General features: G+C 44.3%; 1 protein-coding gene across 2 annotated transcripts in view; it reads left to right on the plus strand.

Moving 5' to 3' along the window:
* The window catches only part of NUP188 (nucleoporin 188), a 30,114-nt gene extending 20,415 nt beyond the window's left edge, over positions 1-9,699 (plus strand). For both annotated transcript variants that reach the window (XM_075519577.1, XM_075519576.1), the window contains exons 31-44: positions 399-476; positions 833-918; positions 1,355-1,500; positions 2,653-2,834; positions 3,222-3,422; positions 4,103-4,195; positions 4,401-4,559; positions 5,352-5,489; positions 5,903-5,977; positions 6,696-6,905; positions 7,688-7,819; positions 7,961-8,031; positions 8,483-8,612; positions 8,836-9,699. In XM_075519577.1, coding sequence (XP_075375692.1) covers positions 399-476; positions 833-918; positions 1,355-1,500; positions 2,653-2,834; positions 3,222-3,422; positions 4,103-4,195; positions 4,401-4,559; positions 5,352-5,489; positions 5,903-5,977; positions 6,696-6,905; positions 7,688-7,819; positions 7,961-8,031; positions 8,483-8,612; positions 8,836-9,006 — 1,872 coding nt within the window. In that variant the 3' untranslated portion in view covers positions 9,007-9,699. The remainder of the gene's footprint in view (positions 1-398; positions 477-832; positions 919-1,354; positions 1,501-2,652; positions 2,835-3,221; positions 3,423-4,102; positions 4,196-4,400; positions 4,560-5,351; positions 5,490-5,902; positions 5,978-6,695; positions 6,906-7,687; positions 7,820-7,960; positions 8,032-8,482; positions 8,613-8,835) is intronic.
* The last annotated feature ends 2,243 nt before the right edge of the window (positions 9,700-11,942 follow it).

Consider the following 11,942-nt stretch of genomic DNA (forward strand, 5'->3'; position numbering starts at 1 on the left):
GTATATATGCTTACAACGCAAGTTGGCGCGAGCATGGTACAAGAGGTTAGAGTAGGTGGTGTTTTGCTGTTTGATCGAAATCAGCATGTTGTCTGTCTGAGCAGAGGAGGGAGGTAGTAAATAATTTTTATAGTCATTCGAAGTAACTCTGTAATCCTGAAGAGATTTTGCTGAGTCAAGTGAGGCAGGGATGCACCATTAGAGAAATTAGTCATTGCCAACTTCTTGTCAACTGTTAGTGCAATACCTCAGTGATTTCTGTAAAACTGCATCACTCAGCAGCTATAAAATTTGGTGAATTCTTAAACTAACAAATTAAAACAGTAGACCGATGTTAGACTACTAAGAAGGTGCATCTTTTGTTGTGCTTGATTGATCTCTGTCTTTGTGGATCTTAGGCGGATATAATGCATCTGACTGATTCGGCAGTTCATCAGCAATTGTTTCTGGATGTGCTAAATGGGACCAAGGTTTTGGTAGGTGCTGCTTCCTGTCAATTCTTTAATTTCCCAGTTGCTCATCTCCTCTGTACTATGAGGAGTTCTACTTCCACAGCTGCTTGCCATCATAGGTTTTTTTAGATCCTGTGAAATCGGGCTGAAACAAAGTCTCTCTCCCTGAATTGATGAGCTGCTTATAAATCTTTATTTTGTATGTGTTATTCCTGTCATCACTGGGTGACCCTGCAGAGGGTCCTGACTCTGGTTCCCTCCATGCTGCTAGCTGCTGAAGAACAAACCTGGTCATTTGGTGGCGATGCTTGGGCTGAGATTTCTTAAGTGTTCTTACATGTGACTATTGCAACTGTAACTCTTGCAGTATTTCTTCTTAGCTTCTAGTTCCCATGTCAGTATCCTGTCTACAGCTGGGGTCTATGCTATGTACCCTTCTTCTGATCCTGCTCAAACAGTGGAAGAGGTAGGTATTTTGTTTGGATAATTATTAGTCACTGCCAAATATAAAAACTTAGGAGATTATGTTTAAGTGTTTTGCTCTAGTGAGATGCCGTTAGTGATTTGGGGAGGAAACTGAAACCTTATCATAGAATTCTCTTTTGGGATAGCAAATGTCTGTAGGTTGTTGCTGAAATCTCTTGTAGTAATACATTTATGGTTTGGCTTCCTGCTTGCTGGTGAAAAGTGTATCAAAAAAGCTTTTGTGATAGTCAGTCCTGCATTCTCACTGTACTGTGGAATGTCTTTAGTGAGATCCAGGTGGTGACTTAAACTTTACGTGGAAGAACTGCTTTTATTTGTGTGCATCATATAATTTATGATACGCACAGCTCAGTCAAGCCAATATATTCATTGAGGGATCTTGTCTAATCTGAAGAGCTCTCCCTTTTTGTTGTCAGCGAGTTGGGTTCTGTGGATAAAATCATAAACTCCTTGACGCAGATTCTGGAGGGAGTACTACAGGCAGATCAGCAGATGATGGAGAAAACCAAAGCCAAAGTGTTCTCAGCTCTTATCACTGTGCTGCAGATGAAGGAGATGAAAGGTGAGGTGGTGTATGTACAAGTGTCAAGAGCAGGGCTGCCATGGGTGAATACACCCTAACACTCTAGCATTTCCAAGATAAAAATGCTTTTGGCATTAGTAGTAGTACAGGATGCTGAATCTAGTCACCAACCTGTGGGACTTTCTACTTTTTTCTTACTTGTTTTAGCTAGTTTTAGAAAGAGATGAGGTTTATCATTCACAGTATGTGTATGTCTTCCCTTCTCTTGGCTTTCCCTAACAATAATCTCTGTGTTTGATCAGTTTGATAGAGACAAGATAGGGTTCCCATGTGTTTTTGAAAATAGCTCAGCAGGTGTGGGAGGGACACCCTAGTACTGCCATCTCACAGAGTGACTGACAGGAATTTCTAGTTAGAGATAACAAAAGACCCAAACACAAGAAAGTTGTCTGAGGGTACATTTTGTTACAGACCAGAGAAGCTAGTCTGGTCATTACTCCTGTCACTTGTGGGGCATCTTACATTGCAGTAGCACTTGAAGACCCTCAGTGGAATCTGGGCAGTATTTCTCTGTACAAGACATACAGAGGCAACTGTGGTGTTGAGAAGTGTATCAGCTTACCTTTCTGTGTATTCCTTGTCCCACTGCTTGGGCTCTGCAAGCCCATATATTTTGGAAAATAAATAGAAAGTGGAGGGTTGGGGTTTTTTTAAATTTTTTTTTTTTTTTGCTGTTGAATTTGAGTTTCCAGTCATGCTGGTAAAAGGTGGTGCAATTTATTATGATGGTTTTGATGAGAATGTAGTATTTATATGGACTCACAAAACACAGACTGCACCCACTGGCCAGTACCAGCAATCTGGAGAAATGGGTAGGAAATGCTGTAGTGAGCAGTTATGGAATAATCTGTCCATAGCATTGCTTGATTTGTGCCTTGAAATGTCATGAGTTTGTGTGACTTCTTGGGAAAATTGCATGTTTTTATTATCCGTCTAATCCTTTATTATATCCTCCTAGGCTTAATCATCTAACTTAGTCACAGTTCCTCCCATTCTGTTTTGTAGGTTTTGAAATGAAAACAGAATAAATACTAACTCCAAGAAATGTGGCCCAGTGATGTTATCAGTTAAACTGAATACCTAAGTACAAGAATTGTGTGTTAACTGCTGTCTATTCTGTGTGTGTCACAGTGAATGAGATCCCACAGTACTCCCAGCTGGTGTTGAGCGTGTGTGAAACACTCCAAGATGAGGTCATTGCGCTCTTTGATCAGACTCGACACAGCCTGACCTTGGGAGATGCTACAGATGACAAGGACAGCATGGAAACAGATGATGCCTCCCGAGTTAAACACAAGGACCAGCGAGATGGGGTAAAGGACCTGTTAATCTGCTTTGCAACTATGTTTTTTTTCTCTAAACAAAAGTTCTGTGTGTGCTTGGAACAACTTCCCTTGCAGCCTTCTGCCTTCAAAGGAAGTTTGGCAGTTTCTGTTTCGGAATTACTCCATGTCTTTTTGGCACACATCAGTCTGGGAAGTTGGCTGTGGCTGCCTCTCTTTCAGATCTGTCCTAAAAAACATTGTCACAGTTGCTAATACACCCAGAAAGTCTGCAGGGTATAATATGAGGGATACCAGATGCCTTAATTTATTATTCTGAGAGCGATTGAACTTTAGGTTGTGTTAGTAAATGCTTTCAAGATTTTCTTGGTATCCATGTCAAGCCTATACCTCGTTCACCTTTCCTTGTCACTGCAGGTGTGTGTTCTGGGTCTGCATCTGGCTAAAGAGCTCTGTGAAGTTGATGAAGATGGAGACTACTGGCTACAGATTACTAGGAAAGTCCCTGTGCTTCCTACTATCTTTGCCGCATTGGAGATAAGCCTGAGAGTTAAACAAAACCTTCACTTCACAGAGGCCTCATTACATTTACTGCTGACCTTAGCAAGGACTCAACAGGTGAGAGATGCAGAGAAATGAGAGCATATAGCTATACATTTTTAATAGGAACCGCATATCTCATTATTCTGTCTGCGATGCAGCTGAACAGTGATCTGTAGATAAAGGGTTTTTTTAGAGGCTGGCAAGCAGTAGGTCCTGCATGGATGCCTGCCTAGTTTGCCTTGTTCTTCTTGATAATGGGATGTCTCGGATGGAAGAGCTGAGCCAGCCGGAGCAGACCTGTAATTTAGAGCAGGCACTTTCGCTGAATGTATTCTTCTGCAATGCAAATTATCCCCCCTATTTAAAACAGCATTAAGTGTTGGAACTGGCTTTCTCATTAGTTGCAGTAAGGCGTTATTTATCTATTACAAATTCAACTTTGTGTGGGGTTTTAGGTGAAAGCAAGGTTGTTCCAAAGCCAGCCCGTTTCAAAGATTGTGTATGTACCAAACCAGGTGATACCAAAATGGAATTCATAGTACAGTTATGCAGGTTAGATTTTACTGGAAGAACAGTGTTGCTTTTCTTGATACTGAATTTTTAACAACATGGAAGAAGTGTGTGTAGATGAAAGTTCTCTAAAAGGGTGGTGACAGCACAAAGGGCAGAAATATCTAATGCAAAATAAGTCTCTTTAGTCTCAGAGAGGAGAGAGACATGCAAATTTTAACAGTAGTTTGTTCTGTGTCTTGTAGGGAGCAGCAGCAGTGGCTGGAGCTGGTGTCACACAGAGCGTCTGCCTGCCCCTCTTGAGCGTGTACCAGCTCAGCACTAATGGAGCCATTCAGGTGGGTGCTACTTTTGGGTGGGAATGCGCCAGGAGAGCTTGCCATGCCCTACCTTGCGGGCTGTGGTTGGAGCAGAGCCCTCCTGGTCTAGGAAGGACAGCAGCCACCCCTAGTGCCTGGAGACTTCCAAAATGGTGTGAAGGGTTTGTGCCACACTGGGCAACAATGTAAATAAGTAATTTATTTTTGTATCTGATTTGTTCAGACATCTGCTTCATCTCGAAAGTCTCTGGATGCCCCCTCTTGGCCTGGGGTCTATCGTCTCTCCATGTCACTGATGGAACGCCTTCTTAAAACGCTTAGATACAACTTCCTGACGGAAGCACTGGACTTTGTTGGTGTCCATCAAGAGAGGATTCTTCAGGTATGTCACATACTTCCTCTGTGATGGTTTGCTTGGCTTCTGTGTTGCAACAGCAGTGGAAATGTCAGAAAGCGCAGAAGCATTGAAAAGAGGCTCCTGTCTCAGAAAGATTTACAGTAGAAATAATTCAATAGTGGGAGAAGGAAGATAGAATATGCAGGCCATGTGGTCAGGCAGGGATGATCGTTATGATACTTGTTAGAGCTGGGCAGTCACCATCTGTTCATCCTGTTTGCTCTTGGGGTTCTAACTTTGCTACAGGTGTTTAATATGCCTACTCAACACAGTAGCAGAAGTGAGAGTTTGATGGGAAGTCACTTTGTGGCTGTCTGCTCTGGAAAGAAAAATATGAGAGCTGTTCTTGGAGGTGGCTTCGGCTCAGCCTTGCTCAAATAATGAAAATGCCGTGGTGAGAGTTCAGTCACCATTTGGGTCAGCAAGCTCTCGTGTCCTGCAGTACTGAAATACCTGTACTGCCTGGCTCGTGTCAGTGCAGACATGCTGAAGAGTCCTGTTTGTACATAGGTGCTGAATTACCTGTTTATAAGCATGCTCCCTAGATAAATAGCTGTCTTCTCGTATGGCAGCATAGCTCATGAAATGCATTGACCTCTGACTAACAATATAAAGTGCTCTGAGTCTGACCCATGTGCTGTGCATCTGCTTTCATGAATGCATTTTCTGTCCTTAAGAGCAGATCCTCTGCATCTTCAGCTTTTTCTTCTAGAGAAGGGAATGGGCTTTTTGTGATTTAACTGTAATCGCCCTGATTTACTTCTCTATCCTTTCCAGTGCCTGAATGCAGTACGGACGGTACAGAGCTTGGCCTGTCTGGAAGAGGCTGATCACACTGTTGGCTTCATTCTTCAGCTCTCAAATTTCACGAAGGAGTGGCATTTCCACCTGCCACAGCTTATGAGGGACATGCAGGTAGGAATCAGGATACTGCTGTGGATAATACATTGCCTTGGAGCACGGGGATTTGCATGTGGTAAGAGAAAATGGCACTGTATACCTTTTTGTTGCTGCCCTTTTAATAGGAACTATTGCTGAGGTCATTTAAATGTCTGTTCTGTCAGTAGCTTGTCTGAATGGAGTGAGGAAAGATAACCATTGGGGAGAGACAGATGGTAGCTTGGAAAAATAACTTGGGGAATTCAATGTCTTGCTCTCAGTTCTCAGTGCCAGGTGACTCCGAGAAAATACTGGGAAATCAAGAGACAGCATTGATCCTTTATGATCACAGTGTTCTGTTTAACTGGATTTTCTCGCTTCCACCAATGGTAGTGAATAGATGGGTTTTGAGCTTTTAAGAGATTTCTCCCTCACCTTATGTATTTCAGGTGAATCTGTGTTACCTCTGTCAGGCCTGTACCTCCCTCCTGCACAGCCGCAAAATGCTCCAGCACTACCTGCAGGTGAGGATGGGGACTGTAAGCCAAACTGTAAGTTAGGAGTGTTGCATGCCCATGCTCCCTGTTAAAAAGCAAATATTATTCAATATCCAAGCTCTTGGATATTGAATTGATTGTTGGTAATCCTAGTGGTGATTACTGCCAATCATCAATAATTAGGATTTGCATTGCTACACAGCAAAAAAAATGTGCAAAGAGTAGTCTGGACTCTAAAAACTCAGGACTGTGTAAAGCCAGTCCTAGAGAAACAGTAGCCTGTGTTTGAATGGTGCTGTTATAATTTTATAGCTGCCTACACTGCAGCAAGAAAGCTGCATTGCTGTAGTACTCTGTAGTGCCATTAATTAAGCCACTGTTGACCTGGTGTCCTTGATCTGATTTAGTTTGTTTAAGAGAGATAGCTCTTGTTCTTGGGGAATCCTTAGATTCATGAGGTGGAGATTGCCACTGATGTGTTATTTCAGCATGGCTAAGGCTTGGTGTGTTGATTAGAGATTCTTCTTCTGGAATGTGGAATCTAAATAGCCTCTGCAGCTGCCTCCCTGCAATGCAGTGCCTCCCCCAATGCACACTAAGTGTAGATGCTCATGCTTCTAGCAGGTGACAGACTCTGGGTGCCTTATTTCCTCATTCTTTTTGTTCATAGCATTTTTTTTTTCCTGAAAGTAGTGCAAAATAATCATATCTGTATTCCAGACTTTCTTTTTTTCTTTCTCCACAGACAAAAAATGGTGATTCCCTTCCGTCAAGTGTGACTCCACGAGTGCAGCGTAATCCCCAAGCCTCCTCCAAACATCCAAGCCCTGAGTCAGAGGCAGCAGAGCAGAAAGCACTGCTTACAGTGCAGTACAGCCTCTTGAAAATCCTCAGCAAATCTCTTGCTGCCCTGCGCCATTTCACCCCTGATGTCTGCCAGATCCTCCTTGATCAGGTAGAGAAAGAGGAGAGGTGCTGCTCCCTGAAGGGGGCAGTTTCCAGCGTTTCAAGTGATGTTCTGGGGCTATGCAGTGAGGCACATTCTGTCCTGTTTTGAGACAATGACTCCACCATACGTCTGTCTGCTGCTCTGCTGTGCAAAGCAGGAAGGCAGGACACAAGGAATTCCCCTTAGGAATCAGGCATTGATCAGTGTGAAAGGAAGGCTTGGCTGAGCTTTTGTGTGGTCCACGCAACGCTGTGTTCGTGTAACCTAACTGGAGCAGACTAATAACCCAGCTAGGTTTGTATCCTCACTCTTCAGAGTATGTCACTCTTCAGAAAAGACATCCTGTAGTTATCCTCCTGTGTCGGTGTGACCTAGTGGCTGGTCTCCAAGTTCAGAAAAGCAAGGTTTAATCCTTGATTCTGGCAGTGTCCTGCTGCTAACTGGATAGTTAACTTCCTTTTCCTGTGCCTCTAGGTGTATACGCCTGGGCTTTTGAAAACAATCTGGAAACAGTCGTTCCTTTAGCTTGCCACTTGGTGGCAAGCTGTACGGCTTGGGAGTTGGAGAAGGTTCATTCATGTGAGGAGAGCCATATAGCCTCGTTGTGCAGTACTGTACAGAACGCTCTTTACTGCTCCATCTGTATACTTGAGATGTGGAAAATGATCTCCATGCTTCTAGTTCTCCATACAAAAAACATGATACAGGGACTAGGTATTCCCATTACTATGACGATAGCATACTCATGGCCTCAGGGGTCACTCACTCCTCTTTCTGTTTCTCCACAGTCACTGGACCTTGCTGAGTACAACGTGCTCTTCGTTTTGAGTTTCACCACACCAGCCTTTGATTCAGATGTCGCACCTTCCTTTGGGACCCTTCTTGCCACAGTCAACGTGGCCCTTAACATGTTGGGAGAGGTACTAGCCATTTCTCTGTTTGGGAGAGCACAGCAGTTGCAGTGATCTCGGAGCACTCATTCAACCGATACTTTGAAGAGTAGGAGTATTTCCTCTTTTGTATTTCCTGTCACTAATGCCTGTCTTTTTTTCCCCTCTCAGCTGGATAAGAAGAAGGAACCTTTCCCTCAAGCTGCAGGGCTGAATATGCAAGAGGGAACCAAAACCCTGAAGTAAGTTTCTAGCTCTTTGATTTAGTCATGGCTGAGGAGCAGAACCTAATGCTCCTCAGATCGGAACTGAGGTTTACAGGCATTCGTATAGCTTCAGAGCTGCTCACTCTGAATCCAAGGAGTTCAGATAGCCCATCAGAAGCTCTCCAAAGCCAGCAGGGATTTTTTTGGGAGGGTGTGTGAGGCCATCCCATCCTAAGATGCAGATGCAGTGTAGAGAGTTGTTTGATGCTTATTTACCAATATATTTAAATTGGACTTCCCTGATGGCCAACAGGGGTTTCTGCTCTGCAGACCGTACTTTTGGATATTACTGCTTGAGCAGAATGTGAACAGTAACAGTGTTCCCTTTTATGTATCCTGTGTGTGAAGCCTTTCTAAGAGTATTTGACCTTGAAACTAGAGTGTGCTGACCTTTTTGGCTCCTGCTGATGTGCATTTCTTTGCCCAGGTCTCTGCTCATGTTTACAATGGAAAACTGTTTCTACCTGCTCATCTCCCAGGCTGTTCGGTACTTGAGAGACCCAGCTGTGCATCCCCGTGATAAGCAGCGGATGAAACAGGAGCTCAGCTCTGAGCTGGTAAGCAGCTTGTACCATCCTTTCTCGCTGTTCAGTGTAAATGTGTCTTGTGGGAGAAGGTCATTTGTCTTTGGCTGCCCAGTAGAGCCCATTCCCCAGCACGAGTCAAGAGCCTTGGGCTGCACGTCCTGGTGCCTGTTCCTCTGCCACCGGCACCTTGTTTGGGGAGGGAGAGGGGCATGTGTGTGAAAGAAGCTAACTTGTTATATGCTTCTAATTTCAGAGTACACTGCTCTCCAGCCTGTCTCGTTACTTCCGCCGCGGCGGTCCCTCTTCACCTGCCAGCGGGGTTCTTCCCTCTCCCCAAGGAAAGTCTGCCTCCAAGCTGGGTCCTGAGGGGCAGGAGCCTTTGTTTCAGCTCGTGCAGGCCTTTGTCCGGCATGTGCAGAGATAGATTCTATCCTGCCCCTGCCTCGCTTTTCAGGACTTGCAGCAGAACGATTCATGTCCACCACAGAAGGCATCACCTTTGGCAGAGCTCGTAACAAGGAACGGGAAAGGGAGGGAGGCCTGGTGTGGGCAGTGGTGTAAACTGAGCTGTAACATCAGCAGCGAGATCCCATTGAACTCTTGCAACCCAGTAGCAGAGTGAATGTAAGGAGAGCCAAGAGCAGCTCTTCAGTGATCAGCCCACGTGCACAGCCTGCCCGCTCCATCTGCTAGAGCATCCTGGCTGGGTACAAGTGCTGAACAGTCAAAACCTTTATTTTTATAGCTTGTACCTCAGCTGGGGAAGCTGTGGCTGGATGGAGAGAGGAGACAAACTTTCCGCTGGGCATTAACTCTGCTCTTAACACAAGGTGCAATCTGCCTCTCCCTTGCAGTCAGAGTCCAGTTAAGGCACAACCAAGGAATCAGCCAGCAATTCAGAGACCATCTTTCTACTGCTATTTTTGTACTGAATGGTTCAAGGCAAGATGGTGTATGTGTGCTCACGCCTTCCCTTCACCCTGCAGTCTGTGTGTTGTGTGTGTTTCTGAAGAGCAAGCCTCACTCAAGATTTTTAAGTCAAAATTCCATTGCTCCAGTCTTGCAGTTTTTTGTAACTGTGCCCTATTTATACTGATATTAAAACCTTTATAGACAGCAGCTGGGTTCATGGTTTTGTATGGGGCATAGCAGCCTGCAGCACCAATTCCACATCTCTGTAGTAGTTCTGCTGCATCAACTGGGCTGAAGGCCCAGCTAACAGTGATGCGAGTTGTGGCTTGTGAGTGATGATCCAGATACTGTTTGAAGCGATTATAATCGAAGGTTGATTCCCTTGGCTTTCCCACACCCACTCCTTTTCTCTTACTCTCACGTTGGGGAACTCGTAGGAGGTTTTAAACAAGCATCACTATAAAGTACTCCTCAGGAATGATTCTTCTGCACACGATGGTTTGGACCATGTGCAGATAACTGTGCACAGGTCGAAGCTGCTACTCTGCCTGTTGCAGCAGCAGGGGAGGGCACAGGTTTAAGCTAGAAGAAAGACACTGTCTACAGTGGAGTTATATTGTGCTGTTGTAGCTCTCTCAAGTAGATCAACAAACTCTTTAAAGTTCCAAGGTTCAGCGTGTCATGGAGACAGTAAGAGAAGGTCAGTGATACTGCTTAAAATAAAGCCTGAAATCTAGACAGACTTTTCTAAAGTAAGAAATCAAATTTCAGTGTGGCTGTGAGCTAGTAACCTACCAATTCTTTCCTAAAGAGACACTTAATTGCTTTACCAGTCAGAACCTTTTTAATCTCGATGGTTTTAAGAGACTAGAGTGAAAAAAATAGATTATGTTGCTTTGAGGTTGGGTTGGTCTTTTTTCCCTTGTAAGTTTAGGTGATGGTGATATTGTAGCATACTTGTTTAATCTAGTTTTACTTGCCCTGGAGGCTTTGGAGAGATTTGAACTAGCTAGCTGGAGCAAAGTGGTCTTAAAGTAGAAGGGAGAGGGGCTTGATTACTGAGGTGAGCTGCTCTGACAGTGAGGGAGGTTGTGTGACAGTCCTAAGCCTGATCGTATTTCGATGGGGCTACGTGTAATGGTTAACGCTTTCTGCCACAGGTGAACTATGAGTGTGAAGATGGAGATTTGAAGGTGAAGAACTGCAGAGAAGATAGCAAATTGGTGACAGGTAGCTATGGGGAGTGGAAGGAAAGCCAGAATTCAGTACATCTAAGCAAGTTCAGTAGTGCTTAGGGCTGTTATTTGATAGCTCTTGTAGCTGTCTCTTTGTTACAGCTTTTGAAGTTACAGTGTGCTGATCACTTTATTAGTGTTCCACAAGAATGGCTAGAATGAGAATTTAAGGAGAAGCAATACATTCTTTTAGATATTTACTCAAGCACTAGAGTGAGAATTTATGGTGCTAGGCAACAGTCCTTGGTGCCCGATAGCAAAGAATAGTGGATGCTGTTGGTTACATCTGTGTTTGAGAGCTATAGCTTCACTTCAGACAGCAGCATTTTAGCCCTGACTTGTACCTTTACCTGCCCCTCAGCCACAAAGGGGCATGGAACAGCTTTCAGCCAAGGGTGGCTTACCATGGCATCTGCAAATAAGCAGCATGAGAGTGTAATCTTTCTGTAGAGAGCCAGTTAGAAGTAGCACTAGATTTTCCATGTGCTCTTTTGTAATGCAGAGGGAAGGGAGCGCTGCTGCCAGGAACAGACTTCCTTCTGGCTGCTCTGAGGGAAGAGACACCATTTTCTGCATCATTAAGCTGCTGCTGTTTTTGCTAAAGCTGTTCTTCCTCCTTCTTTAACGCACCAGGGAGAGGAATAACAGGGAAATGGGGATGTCACTGGCCTGAGGGAAAGGTATACATACTGGAAGCTGGAAGGGAAATAGGCAGGGGTAGATCCACAGAAGGGTAGAACTGTGGTAGTGGTAATCATTGCAACTGTAAAACTAACTAAAACAGTAGCACGATGTGATTTCCTCATTCCCTTTCATTAGAGTTTAACTAGAAAAACTGAGTGCTATTGCTACACTACAGAGTGTTTCAACAGCTGCTTTTCCTAGGAGTTCTTTCCAAGCTAGGTGCTAGGGACAAGGCTTTAGGATTTTAAATTAGCAGCAGACCTCGTTTCCATAACAACAAAAAAAGTCTGTTAGATCTAGAATAGCATTTCCACTCTCTCGGCAGCTAAAGTCACACTGCTGCTCTATTTTTGCTTCAGGTTAAGGAGGAGCTGTTGTTTCTTAGAGTTCCTGAATCTGTAGTACAACTGACATGTGTCAGCTGGGAAAGGAACTGCAAGACATTAACAACTGTAAGGCATGTTGAGAGTTTCAGCTGGGACAGGAAGGATTAGCAGATTTGTTTTGCTTTTACACCCGGCTTCCAAGA

The sequence above is a fragment of the Mycteria americana genome, chromosome 17 (assembly GCF_035582795.1).
Source record: "Mycteria americana isolate JAX WOST 10 ecotype Jacksonville Zoo and Gardens chromosome 17, USCA_MyAme_1.0, whole genome shotgun sequence".
NCBI classification, from domain to species: Eukaryota; Metazoa; Chordata; class Aves; order Ciconiiformes; family Ciconiidae; genus Mycteria; species Mycteria americana.